At 53.0% G+C, this 21097-nt stretch overlaps 1 protein-coding gene across 11 annotated transcripts in view; it reads right to left on the bottom strand.

Annotated features, from left to right (window-relative positions):
- Positions 1-21097, bottom strand: part of LOC105497169 (VRK serine/threonine kinase 3) — a 49356-nt gene that overhangs the window by 5720 nt on the left and 22539 nt on the right. For all 11 annotated transcript variants that reach the window (XM_011768019.3, XM_011768020.3, XM_011768015.3 and 8 more), the window contains 7 exons: positions 17394-17458; positions 14390-14456; positions 12778-12862; positions 12407-12512; positions 10480-10572; positions 7045-7177; positions 5762-5882 (listed from right to left, as the gene is read on the bottom strand). In XM_011768019.3, the coding sequence (XP_011766321.2) occupies positions 5762-5882; positions 7045-7177; positions 10480-10572; positions 12407-12512; positions 12778-12862; positions 14390-14456; positions 17394-17458 (670 nt within the window). The remainder of the gene's footprint in view (positions 1-5761; positions 5883-7044; positions 7178-10479; positions 10573-12406; positions 12513-12777; positions 12863-14389; positions 14457-17393; positions 17459-21097) is intronic.

Here is a 21097-nt window from a genome sequence, read left to right on the forward strand (position 1 = left end):
GGCAACCTGAAATGATAAGAATTCCCCACAAACTCACGGCCAACAGCACCGTAGCTCATGCCTGAACAAAGCTGATACAACACACGAATTATTAACCATCTCAGGCTTCGGGACATCAGACAACACTTCAGCATTATGCTAGGTGGCTGTTTGATTTTTTGTAGAGACGGGTTCTCACTATGTTGCCCAGGCTGCTCTGATCCTCCTGTCTTGGCCTCCCAAAGTGCTGGGATTACAGGTGTGAACCACCACGCCTGGCTGAGGCCATTTTAAATGGCATAATCACTGACAAAAAGCATAAAAACAGGAAAAAATGTAGCATTAACTGAACGACACTGGCGTATATAGTGTAGGCGCTGAAACGGGGAGGCAGAATGCTATCTGGCTCCTCCCTAGGCTGGGAACATGTGTGTCAGGTGATTAAAATTTTTCTCCACACTATGTGTCCACAAGTGGCCACGAAAGAACTGCAAGAATTGATTTGGGGTTACAAATACTTTTAGTGAGTAGGAGAATTCACACATATGGACTCTGAATAATCAGGACTAACTGTATATGTACATACACACACATACACATATATGTATAACACACACGTGCATGCACGTGCACCCCTTTTTGGCTGTTCAGGAAAAATCCTGATTTACCCACTGCCTTTGCTTTATCCCCCAGCCCCACCCTCCTGCTCCTCAAATCCCTCTGCCCCATGGATCTGGGCCCAGCTCAGGCCTCATCCCTTTTCCCTGGACCTCACCTCCTCCCTGGCCTCCTGTGCATCCCCACGTGGCCCCAGAGGGTCTCTTTACACCTGTCCCTGACCCTCCCTGCTCACAGCCCACCCTGCCTCCCGTGGCTCCCCAGCACACACTGGCCACCCTCTAGCTCCATCTCTCCACTCCCTTCTCCCATCGCATGTCCCATCCACACCAAAGGACTCCTCGTCCCACCAGGCCACACACCCACACACATCTGCCTCTGCACACATCACTCTCGCTGCCTGGGCGGCCTTCCCCACCCTGAACTCTGGCAGGTGGCTGTTCTCCCTTTGAGATACAGCTCGAGGGTCTGGCCTCCTAGGAAGTCTTCCCCAGATCCCTCCAGGCAGAGGAACTCCGTCCCTCCTGGGCCTGTGTGTAGGTTCGCAGATGTCCCATGGCAGCCATCGACATACAAGCGCAGGAAGGCCCGGTTGTGCCATCGACAGGACGTTACACGCTGCACAGCAACGCCACTGCCACCCCCTGCCGTGGGCTCTCCCTGACCAGCCGGGGAGCCCTGAGAGCGGGTCCAAAGCTGGCTGTCATTTGTGCTTTGCCCAGCAATGGGCCTTGAATGCCAGACAGCCTCAGGGACTCAAACTGCCTCTCCTCCTTCTTTTACTCGTGCTGCCTGTCGTGAACTATAATGTGCAAAAAGTGAGTATCTGTTGAATGAATGGAAAAAGGCCACATATACCAGTAAAACGTCCTAGCGCAGGGCACCTTAGGGTGCCAGGAAACGAGCATGTAGCAACATCGCCCCCCTGTGGTCCCCTTGGCTACGGTCTGGGCTAAGAGACGCTGGGCTGGGGGTGAGGAAGGGTGTCTGGGGGACAGTGTCAACATCACCAGCTACTCTCCAGGGAGCATTTTCGTGCGCCTGGCCCTCTACGGTTGTGGTCTGGAGCAGGGGCTGTGGAATTACTGTTATCCATGCTGCTATCATTGATACGAGATGATTACTGTGACCGCTTATTCACCCTGCACCATGTCAACGAGTGCAGGCCCTCTCTGTGAACCCGTCACGTTCATCAAGTCTCTTTAGGTGAGGGGATGTGAAAAGGGTGACGTGACTGCTCTTAGGAGTTAGGAAGGGGAGTGGGGAGAAGACTCAACCCAGGGGAGCCTCGGGGACCGGCTTCCCTGACAAGATCGGAGTGCAGAGGCACCGTGGGCTGATTCTCACCTGGGTGTCCAGCACAGCCACTGGCCTCAGGAACCTGGCACTAAATGCATGAGTGGAGAGGGTGCAGAGACGTGCTGTCCTGTCTGCCTAGGAATCCTGCCTCCCCCTTACCCACCTGGGAGGCTCTTGTGTTCCCTATAGACCAGGTCAGGCATCTCCCAGGTGAGGGTTTCCAGGAGCCGGCGGCGGGGTCCTGTGCCTCCCCTCTGCTCCCACAGTGCCGGGCTACCTCCACCCTCACCTGCAGCTCCTGCTTCCTGTCCGTGTCTCCCCCCAGCCCTGGAACCCCCGACACTGGGCCTGCGTCTGCCTGACCTCTGTGTCCACAATGAAGCCTGGGCGGGCTCAGCATTCACTCCTTAGTTGTTCTTCATTCCACTACGATTTTTCTTTTATTTTGAGACAGGGTCTCACTCTGTTGCCCAGGTTGGAGTGCAGCGACACAATCACAGCTCACTGCAGCCTCCACCTCCTTGGACTCAAGTGCTCCTTCCACCTCAGCATCCTGAGTAGCTGGGACTCCAGGCATGTGCTACCACACCCAGCTACAGTTTTTGTAGAGATGGAGTCTCATCATGTTGTCCAGGCTGGTCTCAAACTCCTGGGCTCAAGCAATCTGCTCGCCTAAGCTTCCAAAGTGCTAGAAGGCATGAGCCACTGTGCCAGATCCGCCCCTATTTCTTGGGCACCCACAATGTGTGCTCTCTGTTGCATCCAGAGGAGGATGTGTGTGTGTCACAGGGAATTGAGGCACTACTACTGCCCTCAGTCTCCTGTCTTGGGACTGTCAGTTAGAGATGTGAACCCTCCCTCATGGAAGCTGCAGTGTTTTGGGGTCTCCTCGTGAGAGCAGCTCAGCCTTGTCCTGAGCTAACCCATCAGAGTGTGTGAGGGAGCATTTCACTACCTTCACTCACACGGGGACTCCAGCGGGCTGCTCATTCTGTGACTCATCGTTTTCACCTGGCTTCATTTCAAAAGACACCTTTGTCTCACTAGTGTGAGCAGAAAACCCCAGCACCATGTGTTAAAGCTAGGGAGTAAGTGTGAAAACAAGCTCCAAGAAAATGGGGCAATGGACCTGTCTAGCGGGTTCTGAGGCTGGCTTCCCATGCAGAGGTTGCCTGCAGAAGTCTGGGGGCTGAAGGCCTCTCTGTCCCTCCCTCTTTCTGCAGGGATGTTGGGGCAAATTAGCACCAAACTGTGTGTGATATCCTTCTTGCCACTGTTTAAAGCTTCATGGTCCTTCAGGGGGCAATTTACCTGTTACCATCGCTGTGAGACCTGCCCCCGACATCAGACCTAAAAGTGTGCTGCACACCCCCACCAACAGTCCTACCAGTGGACACCCAGGACCTGGCCCCAGGATCCCCATCAGTCTGACCTCTGACACACCATGTGTTTCACCCTTTAGCTCCTATCTCCCCCAACAGGATGTGAGCTCCCTGAGGGCAGGGATTTTTGTCTTACTCACTCCTGTATCCCTAGGGCCTAGAACAGAGCCTAGCACATGGCAGGGGTTCAGTATTTGTTGAGTGAAGGTAGGCTGGGCCCAGGCACCACCAGTTCACCTCATAAGCCTCCTCTACTTGGAAAGCAGCATGTAGGTGACAGGGGCTGTCTGTGGAGTTGAATGGCCTGGGTTTGAGTCCAGGAGCCCCTGCTGAGTAGCTGTGTGGCCTGGGCTGATTACCTAAGCTCTCTGTGCCACAGATCATGAGAGTACACAGCTCAGAACAGTTGTGAGGATGCAGGGGAAGCACCAGGGGCAATGCCTGGCACAGACAAGTGTATAATAAATGTTAGCTTTGAACAGTCAGTAGGAGGAAGTCAAAATGACAAGACACATCCCCTCGTCTGAAGGAGGATGAAATTCTGGGCATGGTGCCACATACGCCAATTAAACACGCACCCAAGAACATCACAGAGTTTTTAAGGACACAGATGCATCTAAACTAACACATTTAGGAGCATTCGGAAGTAGTGAACTAGTTGTATAGCTAAAGTTAAAAACATAACATTGAGTGAAAGAAGGCAAGAAACAGCATGAGGTTTAGAGCATAGTACTATTTATACAAATTAAACACACAGTACCACCATATATAGTTTAAGAACACAGACATGTCTATAGAAAATTGATTTAGAAGCAGCAGTCAGGAGCAGTGAACTCGATCCACATGTAGGGTTAGGGTTAAATTTGAAGAGAGCCAGAGACACATAAGATGCAGAGCGGAATATCACTTACGCAAATCACACACAGGACCACGGCCAGCACGCGATTTTGAGGGTATAAATACATCTAAGTGAACACGTCAGCAGAACACATGTTAAGTGTGCTTGAGCAGCTGTCCATGATTGAGGGAAAGAAGTTGGGAGATACGAAGGGAGTAAAATAAAATGAGAAAGGCTTTATGTGAGGGAAGGACTAGGAAGGAATTCACAGCACACTAAGGACAGGGAAGTAGGAGGGACTCAATGCCATTCACTGGAGGGTTCACCCTCTTCCCACTCTATATGATTTCCTAGATAATCTCATCCTCTCCTGGGGCTTCAGTTGACAGCTCCTGAGATATTCCCGGGATCTGAGTCTCCCTCTAGACTTCACTCCTGCACTTCAGACGGAGATGGTCAGCTGCCTCCCAGATGACTCGGGCAACAAGTCCGAGACGGAGTCTTGCTCTATCACCCAGGATGGAATGCAGTGGCGTGATCTCAGCTCACTGCAACCTCCACCTCCCAGGTTCAAGCAATTCTCCTGCCTCAGCTTCCCAAGCAGCTGGGATTACAGGTACCTGCCACTGCGTCAGGCTAATTTTTGTATTTTCAGTAGAGACAGGGTTTCACCATGTTGGCCAGGCTGGTCTCGAACTCCTGACCTCGCGATCCACCCACCTTGGCCTCCCAAAGTGCTGGGATTAAGACATGAACCACCGTGCCTGGCCTGGGTAACTCTTATTCTTGTCTGAAGTGCACGCCTAGCACGCCAGCTAGGACCAGCTGCCTACTGTCCTTGGTGCTGAACCCACAACCCCCGCGCTTCCATTTTGCGCCCAGCGGCCCACTGTCCCTGGTGCTGAACCCACATCCCTAGCACTTCCCTTTTGTGTACCGCCGCCTGCTGTCCTTGGTGCTGAACACACACCCCAGTGCCTCCCTTTTACGCCCAGCTGCCTGCTGTCCCTAGTGCTGAACCCATATCCCTAGAGCTCCCTGTGTCCAGCTGCTCAATGCCCTTAGTGTTCAATCTCACCCCAGAACTTCCCCATATGTTCCGCTGTCCACTGGCTTTGGTGCTGAATGTTTAAACCAGCAATGGTAAGACCTGGTGGTTTACACACAGAGGTGAAGGCACTGATCTGGTGGTGTGAACACTGGATGGGGGGTGCTACCAGTGCTGAGACAGGGCCTGGGCCTGTCCTGCTCAGGTTGCCTGCGTGTTTGTAATGAATGAGTCACGGTGCCCCACACATGATGAGCATTTTCTACGAGCCAGGCCCTGTGCTAAGTGCTGTGTATACCTGACTTCCCTGAACCCTTGTGCAGTCCCGTAAGGTGGGCGCTAGTAGAAGACCATCTCATGGAGAAGGATAATGAGGCTTGCAGACATTAACACCCCACAGTGGTGGGGCCAGAGTCCAAGCCCAGGCAGCGTGGCTCCGGAACCCCTGCCTCGCCTGCTTCGTGGACAGTGCAGCACATGTCTGTGCAGCTCAGAGGACTTGGGCTCTGCTAGATGACACTTCCCCTTCCCGCCTGCCCCCAGCTGGGCTCTGGGCTTCTGCCCACCTGCAGGGGTTCTGCTGACCCCCCGACTCACTTCTGTTTTTGCTTCATGATGTCCTCAGTGTTAGGAAGGCAGTTTGTCCATGGCAGAAACCCGTAGAGCCACTTCAGCATGCAGTAGCCCAGGCTCTGGAGGTCGCTGCGGCGGGAGGGCCCTGGGAAGGGAAGGGTAGAGGTGGCACCTCAGTCTGGATGCTCCATTCACCAGTGCGTCCACCCCCTTCCTTCCCCTTTCTCACTGACTCAACCACGCGCTCATGCACTCAGCATTCCAGCCATATGGGCTGTCTCCTCTGCTCATTCACTTTCATGAGTAGGCAGAAGCTGACTCTTATTCTCATTCTGACTTACTTTCACTCAACCATCCCCTCAGCCTCTTTCTTCAGGTCACCCTCATCCACTCTTCTCTCATTCATGCACTCATTCAATCCTCAGCATCCGTGTGCTGGGCTCAGCTGATGTCTGAAAACTCAGACTGGGATCTTATCGGGTCCCAGCCCATGACAGCCTTGTTGGGAGACAGCTATGGTGTGGGACTACCTGAGTGACAAAGGGCACAGAACACATGGGAGCCCAGGAGGATGGGTACCAATCCCAGCTTCAGTGGGGAAGTGCCGGGAGACCCGGATGGTGTATTTTCCTTAGCTTCCTGAGCATAAGACAATGCTTAATTTAGACAACGCTTTGTGTAAGCACTCGACAAGCACTACTTGTTGTCCGTGCTGGCCTTCCACCACCCGATGCTGGGGGCAGGGGTACCTTCCCTGCCCTGGAGGAGCTCAGTCTGGTGGGAGGACGTGGCAAGCATGTGGACGGCCATGATATAAAGGGATGTGAGAAAGAGGGGCTCAAGAAATCTGCCCCGGGCCCTCTTCCCACTCTCTACACTTTCCCTGGATGATCCCATCTTCTCCCAGGGCTTCGGCTGATAAACTCCCGAGATACTGCAGAGCCTCTGCCCAGATTTCCCTCCCACATTCCAGACGTGGTGGCCAACCACCTCCTCAAACAGCCCCTCCTGGATGACTCCTAGGCAACTCCCATCTTTCAAGTCTACGCCAGATCCTGAATCCCAACCTCTGGAACTCAGGGCTCCCCAGTGCCCAGCCTCCCACTGTCCTTGGTGCTGAACCGCTAACCAACCCCCACCCCCCACCCCCCACAGTGGTCAGGACGCTGTCTGTGGTCCTGATCCGTCCTGGCGCCCTTAGTGCCTGTCCTGTGTGGCCACCTGCTGTCTCTGGCTGTGAACTCCTAGGGCTGCCCTTGTATGAGAAGCATGTCTCCATGGTCCCAAACCCTTCCCTGGCCTCGTACCGCATCCCTTGTGCAGGTCCATGCTAATGAACTCAAGGTCCCCCTCGTGAGGGCTCCTGCTGCCTTCCACGTAGGCCACATGTTTGCCACTCGGGCAATAGCGGAAGGCGAAGCCATAGCCTGCCAAGGTCACCTGTGGACACAGGGAGAAGCCATACAGATTGGAGGTGAGGAGCACAACTGAAAACAACCATTCCATCAAAGATGACATTTTTCACTTATAAAACTAAGCCATGCTCATAGCAAAAACGATGTGAAGTAAAAAAAACCCCAACCAGCCATCATATTTCCTCCCAGCCCCTAAAACCCACTGCTCAGAAATAACCACTAGTAACAGTTTCTTATGCACCATTCCACATTTTTTTTTAATAACCAGGTAAGATATATGGATGGGGAGGGGCTCTTGTTTTCCAGAGGCCTCACACCAGACCTGTTGGACACCAGCACTTAACACTTTAACAGCGGTTCTGGGCATTAACTCTGGGGCCAGATGGCCTGGGTTCAAATGCCAGCTCAGCCCACTGGTGGCGGTACAACCTTGGGCAAGCTATACTACTCTCTGCTATGATTTCTCATTTGTAAAATGATAATAGTCCCCACCTCAAAGGGTTCTTACGAGGCTTAACTAAGTTTAAAACAAAAGTTAAATGCTTTCTGCCTGATACACAAAGTTAACTAAATCTTCTTTCAAAAATATTTATTTATTTCGAAATGGGGTTTCACTCTGTCACCCAGGTTGGAGTGCAGTGGCGCGATCACGGCTCACTGTAGCCTCCTAGGCTCCAGTGATCCTCCCACCTCAGCCTCCCGAGTAGCTGGGACTACAGGCATGCGCCACATGCCCAGCTGATTTTTTGTATTTTTTGTAAAGATGGGGTTTTGCCCTGTTGCCCAGGCTGGTCTTGAAACCCTGGGCTCAAGTGATCCTCCTGCCTTGGCCTCCCAAAGCACTGGGATTACAGGTGTGAGCCACTGTACCCAGTTCATGTCTTTTTTTTTTTTTTTTTTGAGACGGAGTCTTGCTCTGTCGCCCAGGCTGGAGTGCAGTGGCCGGATCTCAGCTCACTGCAAGCTCCGCCTCCCGGGTCCACGCCATTCTCCTGCCTCAGCCTCCCGAGTAGCTGGGACCACAGGCGCCCGCCACCTCACCCGGCTAGTTTTTTTTGTATTTTTTAGTAGAGACGGGGTTTCACTGTGTTAGCCAGGATGGTCTTATCTCCTGACCTCATGATCCACCTGTCTCGGCCTCCCAAAGTGCTAGGATTACAGGCTTGAGCCACCGCGCCCGGCCCCATGTCTTCTTTTCAATGGCTGTATCTTATTCCACCATATGGATAGTGGAGAACTGTTCGTTTTGTCTATGTAAGACCTATACACTTCCCCTGCTGTTTTTCTGTTCAGTTTGTGGTGTTCATTTATATATATATATATATATATATATATATATATATATATATATATATATATTTCTAAGTTTTGAGACAGGGTCTCGCTTGGTCACGCAGGTTGGAGTGCAGTGGCATGATCATGGTTCACTGCAGCCTCAATCTCCTGGGCTCAGGTGATCCTTCTACCTCAGCTTCCCAAGTAGCTGGAACCACAGGTGTATGCCACTACACCTGGATAGGTTATTATTTTTTATTTTGTAGAGACGAGGTTCCCTATGTTTCCCAGGCTGGTCTCGAACTCCTGGGCTCAAACGATCCTCCCACTTTGGCCTCCCAAAGTGCTGGAATTAGAGGCGTGAGACACGGGACCTGGCCAGGATGGCCATTTTTATGTGGCAACTTGACTGGGCCATGGGGTGCCCAGACATTTGGCCAAACCCTATTCTGGGAGTGTCTATGAGGGTGTTGTGAAAGAGACAAACATTGGGGTTTGTAGACTAAGGCAGATTATTCTCCCTAATGTGGGTGGGTCTCATTCGATCAACTCAAGATGTGAACAGAATAAAAAGCTAAGTAACCAGAAGCTCCTCTTCCCTGACTGCTTGAGCTAGAACATTGGTCTTTTCTTGTCTTTGGACTGGAACTGAAACAACCCCTCTTTCTGGGTCTCAAGCCTGCTAGCCTTTAAACTGAAACTCACATCATTGGCTCTCCTAGGTCTCCAGATTGCAAACTGAAGATCTCAGGACTGTTTAGCTTCCATTATCTTTTTTTTTTTTTTTTTTTGAGACGGAGTCTCGCTCTGCCGCCAAGGCTGGAGTACAGCGGCGCGATCTCAGCTCACTGCAAGCTCTGCCTCCTAGGTTTACGTCATTCTCCTGCCTCAGCCTCCTGAGTAGCTGGGACTACAGGCACCCACCACTGTGCCCGGCTAGTTTTTTTGTATTTTTTTTAGTAGAGACGGGGTTTCACCGTGTTAGCCAGGATGGTCTCGATCTCCTGACCTCATGATCCGCCCGTCTCGGCCTCCCAAAGTGCTGGGATTACAGGCTTGAGCCACCGCGCCCGGCCAGCTTCCATTATCAATGAGCCAATTCCTTGTAATAAATCTCTACACACACACACACACAGACAGACACACGCACACCCTGCCAGTTCTGTTTCTCTGAAGATTCCTAATGCTTAGTTCCACGATTTTCATCTGGGATAGTCTCCCCCGACTTCTCAGTCCACGCAGTTCAGGTCTGTTTCTGCCGGGGCTGCTGAGCTTTGGGGATTTAAGCCTAATCTGCTGGTGGCGATTTTCTCACCAGGAGGAACAAGTCTGCCTGACAACGAGCAGTGAGAAGCACGAGCCCAGAGACAGGAGAGCTGGCTTCAAATCTTAATTTTGTTCTTAATTCTTAATCATTCAAGTTCAAAATCATTCTTAATTTTGTTCAGAGGGTAAAAATAGCATCTTGTTTTAAGTTACATCTCTATGATTACTAAGGAGGTTGAATATCTTTTCTTTTCTTTTTTTTTTTTTTTTTGAGACAGAGTCTCGCTGTGTCGCCCAGGCTGGAGTGCAGTGGTGCGATCTCAGCTCACTGCAACCTTCGCCTCCGGGGTTCACGCCATTCTCCTGCCTCAGCCTCCTGAGTAGCTGGGACTATAGGCGCCCACCACGATGCCTGGCTAATTTTTTGTATTTTTAGTACAGATGGGGTTTCACCGTGTTAGCCAGGATGGTCTCGATCTCCTGACCTCGTGATCCGCCTGCCTCGGCCTCCCAAAGTGCTGGGATTACAGGCATGACCCACCGTGCCTGGCCATACCTTTTCATATTATTTAGTTAGCCTGTGATTTCGTTTTTTAAGAATTGCTTTTCTTATCCTTTGCCCATTTTCCTACTAAGTTACTTCTTATTTATTTGAAGGAGCTCTTTATATATGATGGACAACAATCCTTTGTCTGTAATAAAGCACTGTGAAATAAATAGAGGTTTGGAGACAGATGGGAACCTGAGCCCAGAGATCTTCCGGAGTAGGCAGGAGCTGGCTCTTACCTGACTCCGGTCCTCTGGATCCACAAAGATATTTTCAGCTGTCACATTTCCATGAACATACTCATTCTCATGGAGGAACTCCAGGGCATCCAGCTGGGGAAGAAGCAAGCCAGTGTCTGCACAAGCAGTAAGACTAACACAGCCTCTGGTGCAGACTGGGGCAGGGAGCCCCACTATTAAGGCCTGGGGTCGTCTGGCACTGTGACTGGGGGTTAAACCTTACTAAATCTGGGGCAGCATGAGGAGCCCGCTGTGATAGCACATTAAGCATGCCTCTAATCAGGCTGTCAGGGAGCTCACCAGTTGAGCTAATGCGTGGCTTCCTGTATTTCTCTCTTAGCTGATGGCAAACTCAGGAGAGGGAGAAGGGGTTAATGTCTGTCTGCAAAAATGACTCAGCACCTGTGAATATCAAAAGAGCTCTTCTCACCTGTCCTAGAGAGCAGAAATCAACCTTGTTAAGCAATTTATATCTTGATCTCCAGCTCCAGCTGTCCCACTGAGCTCCAGACTTTTTTTTGGTGTGTGTATATATACATATTTTTGAGACAGGGTCTCACTCCTGTTGCCCAGGCTGTAGTGCAGTGGTGCAATCACTGCTCACTGTAGCCTTGATTTCCCAAGCTCAGGTGATCCTCCCACCTCAGCCTCACAAGTAACTGGGACTACAGGTGCGCACCACCACACCTGGCTAATTTTTTCTTGTTTTATTAGAGAGGGCATTTTGCCATGTTGCCCAGGCTGGTCTTGAACTCCTGAGCTCAAGTGATCCACCTGCCTCGTCCTCCCAAAGTGCTGGGATTACCAGCGTGAGCTGCTGCACCAGGCCAACTCTTCAACTGTGTCTGCTGCCCGAGTATCAGCTACATTCCGATCATATCCCCAACACTCTTTGACCCCAGGGCCAAAGTTCTGCTCGTTCTCCTTCTATAGACTCTCCATCCCCAGGGCCCGGGACCCTCCTCAGCCTTGTCCTCTCCAAATGGACCCTCACTCAGATTCTTCTCCCCATTCCAGTCCCTCCCCACATGGCCCCTGAGGGCCTTTCTGTACCCAGAGCTGACCCTGCCCTCCCCTAATCCCAGCACTCTTGTGGCTCTCCAGTGCCCTCAAGACAGATCCCAGCCCCCTCAGCCTGCTGTGCGAGGCCCTTTGTGATGTGGTCATTGCTGGCCTGTCTACACCAACTCCATCTCTCCCCACTGCAGGGCCATAGTGCAGATACTGAACATAAAGACCTTAGAACTCAGCATGTTGCTCCCTTGGTTATGTCCATCCCTCCAGCCATGCAAACTGGGCCCTCTTATTCTCCATCACAGCACGGGCCACTTCTACTCAGAGCACTCGTCATAGTTCGTGCAACTGTTTGATTTACTGTTGGCCCCTCCCACTAGACTGTGAGCTCCAAGACACAGAAACCATGTTTGTGCTGCTCCCTGCTCTGCACCCAGCCCTGGGGACAGCATCTGGCACCCAGCAAGTGCCTGATGAATATTTAATGAGGATGAATGAATGAATTAATGAACAAATGCCATATGCTCTCTATTCCACATAAGCCTTGCTCCAGCTGTATCCTTGGCCGAACCATCCTCTCATCTATCCTCTGCCTCTTCCACCCAGCACCTCGCTATTTCCACTCATCCTGAGTCTTGGCTTAGAAACACCCTCCACCAGGAAGCCTAATCTAAGCCTTCAGTTTGAGCATTGGAGGGGCTCCTTCCTCCAATGCTCATGGCCCCCCAAGGGCCCTCCACAGGACTGACCCCCCAACATCCCGGCTCTAACCGCCTGCCATGTCAGTGAGCCAACCCCTAGTGTGCGGCGGAGGGAGGTGGGGGCCGGATGTGTCAATGACTGAAGAGCCTGCTAAACTAGGATCTGACGCGCCCTCCCTGACGCAGCAGCTCAGCGACTTCTGGGTACGCACCAGCCGGCAGGCCACCTGCAGCACAGACCTCTCTGACAGCACATGCTCTGGGCTGACATCCAGGGCCGACTGAAGGCTCCTCCCCAGGCTGGGTAACACCAAGAACCTGGAAGACACAAGCACCCCAGGAGGTGGGCGATGAACAGGGGAGAGAGGAGAACTGGCTGCCCAGGATGGACTGTGGCGGGGGCTGCAAGGTCCTGGTCCCAGGTGAGATGAAAGGTTCTGACTGGCTGGGCAGCAAACTGGGTCAAAACTACGAGAAGGTAGGAAGAACTGGCCCACAGCTTCGGGGTCCCAGCCATGCCTGGACTCACGACAGAAGAGGAGGAAAGGGGCCGGTGAGGCGACCAGTGAGTAGAGCAGCTCACCTGTATTTGTCCTGGTGAACACCGAAACCCATGCAGGTAGGGATGGCCAGTTGCGGGGTCGAGTACAGCTTCTTCCACTTGTTGACTGCGGAAAACAGGGGCTTGAGGTTCGAACACAGCCAGTCCCAAGCCCATGGCAATAAGAGCCAGTTCTCAGAGCAGAAGCACAGAGTGCCCAGACCGCCTCTGAGTCTCCTTGTCGGAGATGACAACATTGTGGGTGGGTGACTGGGGGAAGGGGCTGGTGATGGGGCAGGCATGGGTGATGCATGAATGTCTGTGATCCAGGTCTGTAGGTGATGGGGTGAACATGGTGGTTCTGGAGGAAGTGTATACAAATCTGGAGTGCAGAGATGGGATAATGACAGGGTTACTTCCGAATTCACGCATAGAGCTAACAAGATCAACACGTGTCTAATCTAGCCATGACATCACCAGAATGTGCCTCTGCCTGTCTTCCAGATGTCAGCAGGGTGGACCAGAACCAATGGCAGCTGACGCTAGTTTAACAGCTGGCTGTCCAGGGAAGTCAGTCCTGATGGGTAGCATTTGCTAATTTCTTTTTTCTTTTTTTTTTTAAGACGAAGTTTCACTACGTTGCCCTGGCTGGAGTGCAACAGCGCAATCTTGGCTTACTGCAACCTCTGCCTCCTGGTTTTAAGCGATTCTTCTGCCTCAGCCTCCTGAGTACCTGGGATTGCAGGCGTCTGCCACCAAACCTGGCTAATCTTATTTATTATTTATTTTTTTGAGATGCAGTCTTGCTCTGTCGCCAGGCTGGAGTGCTGTGGTGTGATCTCGGCTCACAGCAACCTCCACCTCCCAGGTTCAAGCGATTCTCCTGCCTCAGCCTCCCATGTAGCTGAGATTACAGGCACGCGCCACCACGCCCAACTAATTTTTGTATTTTCAGTAGAGACAGGGTTTCACCACGTTGGCCAGGCTGCTCTCGAACTCCTGATCTCAGGTGATCCACCCACCTCAGCCTCCCAAAGTGCTAGGATTACAGGCGTGAGCCAACACGCCCGGTCTATATAATTTAATTGCTAATACTAGCTATATGTAACTACCAGCTTGCCATCTTCCTGAAAATTTAATTTTTTTTTTTTTTGAGACAGGGTCTGGCTCTGTTGCCCAGGCTGGAGTGCGGTGGCACAATCACAGCTCACTGCAACCTCCACCTCCCAAGCTCAAGCAATCCTCCCACCTCAGCCTCTTGAGTAGCTGGAATCACAGGCGCATGCCACTACACCCGGCTAATTTTTATATTTTCAGTAGCGATAAGGTTTTGACATATTGCCCAGGCTGGTCTCAAACCCCCGGGCTCAAGTGATCTGCCCACCTCAGCCTCCCAAAGTGCTGGGATTATAGGCGTCAACCCACACCCAGCCTGAAAATGTAATACTTGGCTTCCAAGAGCTGGTGTGAGCCAGCCACAACACACACTGAGGGCTGAGGGGTGACAGGACTCAGGTTATGGGCACAGATGGGAGCAAACCTGGGCCTATAATCTAAACCCACCCTTCTCACGCCAGCAGGTAGAAGCCAGGGGCTGTGACCACGTTGGCGTCCCCCTCACTCTCCCCTCCTTGCCCTGCTCCCTGCCAGGTACCTTGCAGAGGCTTGGCGGCCCGCTGGAAGAAGTTCTGCTCATTGAACAAGCGCCCATCCTTGGCATCCTGGTGGGGGACAGGAGAGGCAGAAGGCTGTCACACTGAAGTCTCAGACAAGGGCCCCCAGTTCCCACTGGCAATTTATTACTCCCTCGATGATGAGGTTCCTCATCGAGTCCCCACATCAGAGCCAGATTCCTCAGGTACTACACACAAACACACATCAGAGACTGCGAGCTACCTCCCGGTACCCAGGTTTCTTTTCTAAGAGCCACAGTGTTTCCTAGAATGTGGCGTTCAGCTTAAAAACTACGTTTCCCAGCCTCCTTTGCAGTGAGGAACGACCACATGACCAAGTTCTGGCCAATGAGGATGTGAGCAGAAGAAACGTGGGCAACTTCCAAGTGATGCCCTTAAAGAGCTTTCCTTTCCTCTTCTGTTCCAGCTGGCTGCAATGCAGATGTGATGGTGGAAGCTGAAGCAGCCACTACAGCCCAAGAGATGCAGGTTATGCATTGAAAATGTTGGTGCAAAAAGACAGAAGGAAACAGGGCCCCTTGTTTATAAAATCATCATATCAGCTCTGGAAAACTGCCCCTGGTTTTAAGTGAAAAAGCAATAAAAATATCATCTTGCTTAAGCCACTATTAATATTGGGTATTTGTTAAAAATGACACCAATGTCCAGGTAGGGTGGCTCAAGCCTGTAATCCCAGCACTTTGGGAGGCCAAGGCAGCTGATGGATCACTTGAGGTTAGGAGTTCTAGATCAGCCTCGCCAACATGGTGAAACCCTGCCTCCACTAAAAATACAACAATTAGCCAGGCGCGGTGGTGCGTGCCTGTAATCCCAGTTACTCGGGAGGCTGAGGCAGGAGAATTGCTTGAACCTGGGAGGTGCAGATTGCAGTGAGCCAAGATTGTACCTTCAGCCTGGGTGACAGAGTGAGACTCTGTCTCAAACAAACAAACAAACAAAAACAACAGCACCACCAAATATTTTAATTAAAACACAACTCGTGCAGCTGGGTTCTTAAGAGTACAGAGTTGGCTGGGCACAGGTGGCTCACCCCTGTAATCCCAGCACTTTCGGAGGTGAAGGTGGGAGGATCACTTGAGCCCAGGAGTTCCAGACCAACCTGGGCAACACAGGGAGACCTCATCTCTATAAAAAAAAAAAAAAAAAAAATCAGCTGGACGTGGTGGTGCATGCCTGTGGTCCCAGCTACTTGGGAGGCTGAAGTGGAAGGATCACTTGAACCTAGCAGACCGAGGCTGAGTGAGCCTTGATTGCACTGCTGCACTCCAGCCTGGGCGACAGAGAGAGACTCTGTCTCAAAACAAACAAAAACCCAAAAGAATTAAATGACATGATGCTTGTGACACTCAGCCCAGGGACTGTCACATAATAGGTTCTCAATAAGCAGGTGCTGCTACTGGTCATTAGTGAGCCTAGCTCCCTGCCCCAGCTCCTCTTCTTGTCCTTCCTTTTCCCTTTTTGCGTCCTGGAGTCCTCCCCACGATGCCGGCGAAGCCCATAGTGACTGACACGAGCGACATGGGCACAGCCATGTAGGCCCTGAGCAATCTCACGTGGTGTATTCATGCCTGCCCCACTCTCCCAAGGGGGCAGCTCCTTCAGGGCAGCAATTGGGTCTGACCCATCTCTGCAGAAGTCCCCAGCACTCAGTTCACAGGAGGCTGCAGGAAAGGCTTGGTGAATGAATGAATAAATGGATGGATGAACACCACTGGGCATTCAGCCCTGACCTTTCGAATGCTTCAGAACAGAGCTGCCTTCCCAGTGGATGGGAGGGTGAATGTTCTCTGGTCAGCCAGGTGCCCTGTGCTCCCCTCCCAGTCCATCCCTCTTCCTGATGGGACTGGGACATGGCACGGCCCCCGCCAGACTGGGAGCTTCTCCAGGGCTGGGCCTGGGGCCAACTCTTCATCCCTGAGTTTTGAGCCTCAGGAAATGCTGATGAGATTAGATGCACGAACAGAGAGCAAGGCTGTATTTCTAGGATGATGAGCGTAATTACAGTAGTAATAACAGGAACAGCTCAGGTGGATGGGGTGCGTACTGTGCCAGGCACACCTGAACCACGCAGAGAAGCATTAAATGGGACACGGTAGCTGCCCCACTGGGAGGATTCAATGAAGCAGTGCTTGTGAAACACAGCCTGGCTCAGGCCATGCCAGGCTCTCAAAGCAGGTGCTACCCATCACTAGTGAGTCCAGCTCTACAGCCCATGCTCTGACCCACTCTCATGGTCTCCATCTAGGGCGGAGGGAGGGCAACCCACCCAGCTGTCCCTGGTTTTCTGGGGTGGGAGACAATTTGGATAAACAAAAAGAAAATAAAAGTCACCCGTAATCCCAGCACCCAGGGATCATCCCTGGTGGGGGTTATGAACCATGATGATGCCCTTCTGTTAGGCACCTCCTCTGTGTGGAAGGCAAGACTCACCCTCGTGGCCACTCTCCCTTTCTCTTTGTTTCCTTTTGGCCCCACCCTCGAGCGCACATGTCCGACAGCTGAAACTCATGCTTTGCCCCGATGTGTGATTTCACTGAATCCTCAGCACGAGGACCCCATCTGATGGGTTCTCTGTTGGACCCCACACCCAGCACGGTGATACACAGTAGGTGCTCGATATGTGCACACTGCGAGGCTGGTGGTAGGGGGCAGGTGGGCCACTCCCTGTGGGTATCAGTGGCTCCATTTCATGGATGAGGAAACTGAGTTCTGAGGGGGATGGGCTTGCCCAGGTCACACAGCCGGGGAGCATCAGAGCCAGACTCGGGTGGATCCAACTGTCGGTTTCTAACACCCTGGGATGATGGACAACTAGGTGCCTGCCCTGCCCACGGATTCATTGCTCCTTGCAGGTGGGGACCCTGGTCCCCAATCGAGCTCTCCCAGCGAGGGGCTCAGAAGTCAAGGATGCGTTTGTGAAAGTCCCTCCCCTCCAAGCTGCCCCCCACCTGCAGGGTCACTTACCAGTTTGAGCGAGAACTTTTGCTTCTGGAGTTCTGAGTCACAGGCGAGGGCGGAGGTGGGTGCAGCTATGGGGGAACAAACAAGGGAGCGAGGTTATAACCGCAGGGAAGGTCAGGGTCATCGTCCCCAAACTTCCCAGCAATGAGGAGCGGCTCTGGTGCCCTGGTCCTGACAAGGTCAAGCGCACTCTTGGCTCTCATGACCTGCTGCTTCCTAGTTTTAAATAAGCTTCCTCTCCCTCTTTCTCTCTGTCACTATCCAGCCGTGCAGGAAGGGTTAATGCAGCAGGCTTGAGGCGGCTCTCCTGGCAAGGTCTGGGAGCCTGGATTCTGGCAGGGCTCCCAGAATCCCCTAAAGTGAGTGGGGCTCGCTGAGCCTAAACTGCTTGTGCAATCACTGTGGTTTCTGTGCAACGCCTTCTTTCCCCTGGGGAACCTGGAATGCAGATACATGTCAGACAGAGGGGGTCACATGAGCTCCCCAGTAACAGCCCTGGGCACTGAGCCCCTGAGGAGCTTCCTGGTGGACAGTTCCCACATACTGTCACAGCCTGTGGCTGGGGAATTAGGGGCGTCCTAGTGCAGAGTGACCTCATCCAAGGCCACATCCCAGGGTGACCCAGGTCCAATGATTAAGGTGGACATAAAGGCCCAGCCTCTCCTGGCCCAACACAGACCCACGCTGAAGGACCACTTCTGCTCCAGAGCCCCGCAGGGTCGGCTGCGGCCATCACTGGGCTGCATCACAGCGCCGCCTCCCGCTCTGCCCCGCCTGCTTCCTTACCCCCTCCCTACAGCGCCGCCTCCCGCTGTGCCCCGCCTACTTCCTTACCCCTCCCTGGGTTCTGATCCCTGAGGCAGCTCCCCATAAGCACCCTGCCTGCTTGTTCCTCGACAGAGCCTGCTCCAGGAGCCCTTACTGTTCATTTACAGACCCCACCACGTCTCCGGCCCTGTGCTAAGTGTGGGCTTCACATGCATCGTCCCATCTGACAGACGAGAAGAGGAGAGAGGCCAAGAAACGCCAGGCTGGCCAGGGTTCAAACCCCAGCTCCTCCCTCCACTCTGTGTGTGACTTTGGGCCTCCATTTGCATGTCTGTAAGATCGGAGCAATAAGGCCTACCCGGAGACTGGCTGCAAGGACTCAACAGACAGGCAGGAGTAAGAGCGGCACCAGCGATGTGTGCAGCAAGAGTCTGCGTCCCCCTGCACGCACACTGCTCGGTGAGCCCACTCAGCCCAGAGCCCAGCACGGAGCCTGGCGTGTCAGGATTGCTCCACAGGTGACAGCTTTAAAACATCCCCATAACACCAGGGCTCCGCAGCTGGGGAGTGGCAGAGCTGGCTCGACCTGGGTCTCCCTAATCCCAAAGCCCGTGAGCTGAGCTACTGTTGCCCGCGCACCCTGACTCATGCTGGTGTCCCTCCTTCCTCTGCTCTCATCGCTCCCACCCTCCCTTCACCATCGAGGCTGGTATCATCTCAGACACTGGGCTGAAGGACGGGGGGTGACAAAGTCACCAAGAAGCCGTCCTTGCCCTCAAGAAGCTCCAGCTGCAGCAGGGTTGGGAGCCAGCTCTACACATTCAAGGCCAAGGGTGCTCTGAGCCCAAGGGAAGAGAGAGAGACTTATGCAGGACCCACATCTTGGGGAAAGACAGGTCCTTTCCAGCTGTGGGGAGAGCACTGGGGGGATCATGCTGGAGCAGGAGCAGGCGGTGACATCATGACCAAGCATCCGCCCCTGTCTGGAACCCAGGCACAGGAACAGTACCTGTCTCTCAGAGGCACCATGAGGTCAATGACAATGCATATATGCCTGGCACTCAGAGGCAGGCAGGAAAAGCCGGCAATTTGATACAATTTTCCTGCACTGCTTTGCAGATTATAGAAGGCTTTTCTCTTTAACTTTTTTAACTGGCCCTGCTGCCAACAGCCTGGGAAGCTAGCTGGGCAATTTCCAATGTAGAGGGAGTCAAGGGAGGCCAGAAGGGAAAAAGGGCTTGGCCAAGAAAAGGGCTTGGCCAAGGGCCCCAACGGAGACGGGCCACAAGCCCAGGGCTCTGGACTCTGTGATCTGGGGTGGCAGATCTGGGTTTCTGCTTGACAGAAACCTGACACATGGAAAAACTCGACGTGTGCCAAATGAAGACCTGGGCCTGCCAGGCAGGCAAGTGAGTGCCTCCCCTTGCCCAAGTCAGCCGGTCCTGAACTTAGAGCAGGAGCACTGTTCTGGGACTCATCCTGACCCTAACACCAGGGAGCATGTACACGGCGCTGGCTATTTTCCCGGCATCACTCTACTCATTTCACTCTCCTGACTGCAGCCCTGTGAGGGCAGTAGCATTACCATCTCCCCTTTGCAGATGAGGAAACTGAGGCACAGGGTCCCGCTGTCATTTGAAAGGTCAAGCAACAAGTGGCCAGCAGAGGCAGCCCAGCCCACTGCTGAGCTCCAGGGTGCCCCATGCCTTCTACCTCCCGAGGCCCTGCTGGGGCCCCTGACTGACTTCTCCTTTCCGGCCTCCAGAAGGAACCAGCAGAGCCAACACCTAAACTCCGTACCCAGTGATTCTGGACTGCTGGCCTCCAGAGCTGCAGGAGAATAAGCATGTGCTGTGTTAAACCACTCACCGTGGTAACTTGTTACAGCGGCCACAGGAAGCTAACACAAGCCCCACCTTCCATCCGTGAAGGCAGAGGCTGTGGAGGGCAGCATGTGCCTGACCCTGAGCTGCTGCTCATGGACAGTTCTCCCCAGCGCGCCACAGTGAGCAGCTGCAGGGACTCATGTGACTGACGACAGATGGTGGCTCCCCCACACAGCTCCGGGGAGGCCCAGGAGTATGACATTATAATTCAGTACTGGACAGAGAGATAAGGGTTAATCAAGTGCTTAGAGCATGGCACAGAGTGGGATAAAAGTGTCCACTGCTCGAATAACCGTAACGATTCAGCTTGTTCTTGTTTTATCATTATTGCTTTAAGCTACGGGACATACAACTCCACCACCTCTTCTCGACTGGTGCAAACTGGCAGAAGAAAAGGGCGATTTGCTCTGGGGCGATGCCACCCGATGGTGGTGTGACCCAAATGCAAGCTCTGCATCAGCAGCGTCTTCACCAGCCCCGCTCCCCCTGCACAGTGTCTGTGACGGCACCGTGGCCAGGCACACGGTAGGTGCTGCTTAAGGATCCACTGAGCCGCCGGGCGCAGTGCTCACGCCTGTAATCCCAGCACTTCGGGAGGCTGAGGCAGGAGGATGGCTTGAGGCCAAGAGTTTGAGATCAGCCTGGCCAACATAGTGAGATCACCTCTACTTTAAAAAATAAATAAATAAAGGGACTGCTGAAGGAATGGATGACTCAGGCAGGTTGGGCGCTGGGGTTTGCTATTTTTATCAAACAATCCGAGTCATAAAAGGCAAAACCGAAACCACACTGGCCCAGAGTAGCCCCTTCCTGTGCTTTCACTGTGGGTTTCCAGGGAGGGCAAGTGTGGTTTCTTCTCTCAGGAGCTCCTGGCCCAGTGTGTTTTCCTCTCCTTCTCCCTCTTCCTTCCCCGCCCTCCTGCCCTCTCCCCGCTCTGCCCTCTCCCCTCAATCTCTTTCTCACGGTTGGTTTTCATCCCTCTCCCTTTCTCCTCGATCTGTGCTCCTTGGCCCCTCATTCCTTCTCATCCAGATGCCTTCTCGCTCTTTCTCC

This window comes from Macaca nemestrina, chromosome 20 (assembly GCF_043159975.1).
Source record: "Macaca nemestrina isolate mMacNem1 chromosome 20, mMacNem.hap1, whole genome shotgun sequence".
In the NCBI taxonomy this organism is placed as follows: domain Eukaryota; kingdom Metazoa; phylum Chordata; class Mammalia; order Primates; family Cercopithecidae; genus Macaca; species Macaca nemestrina.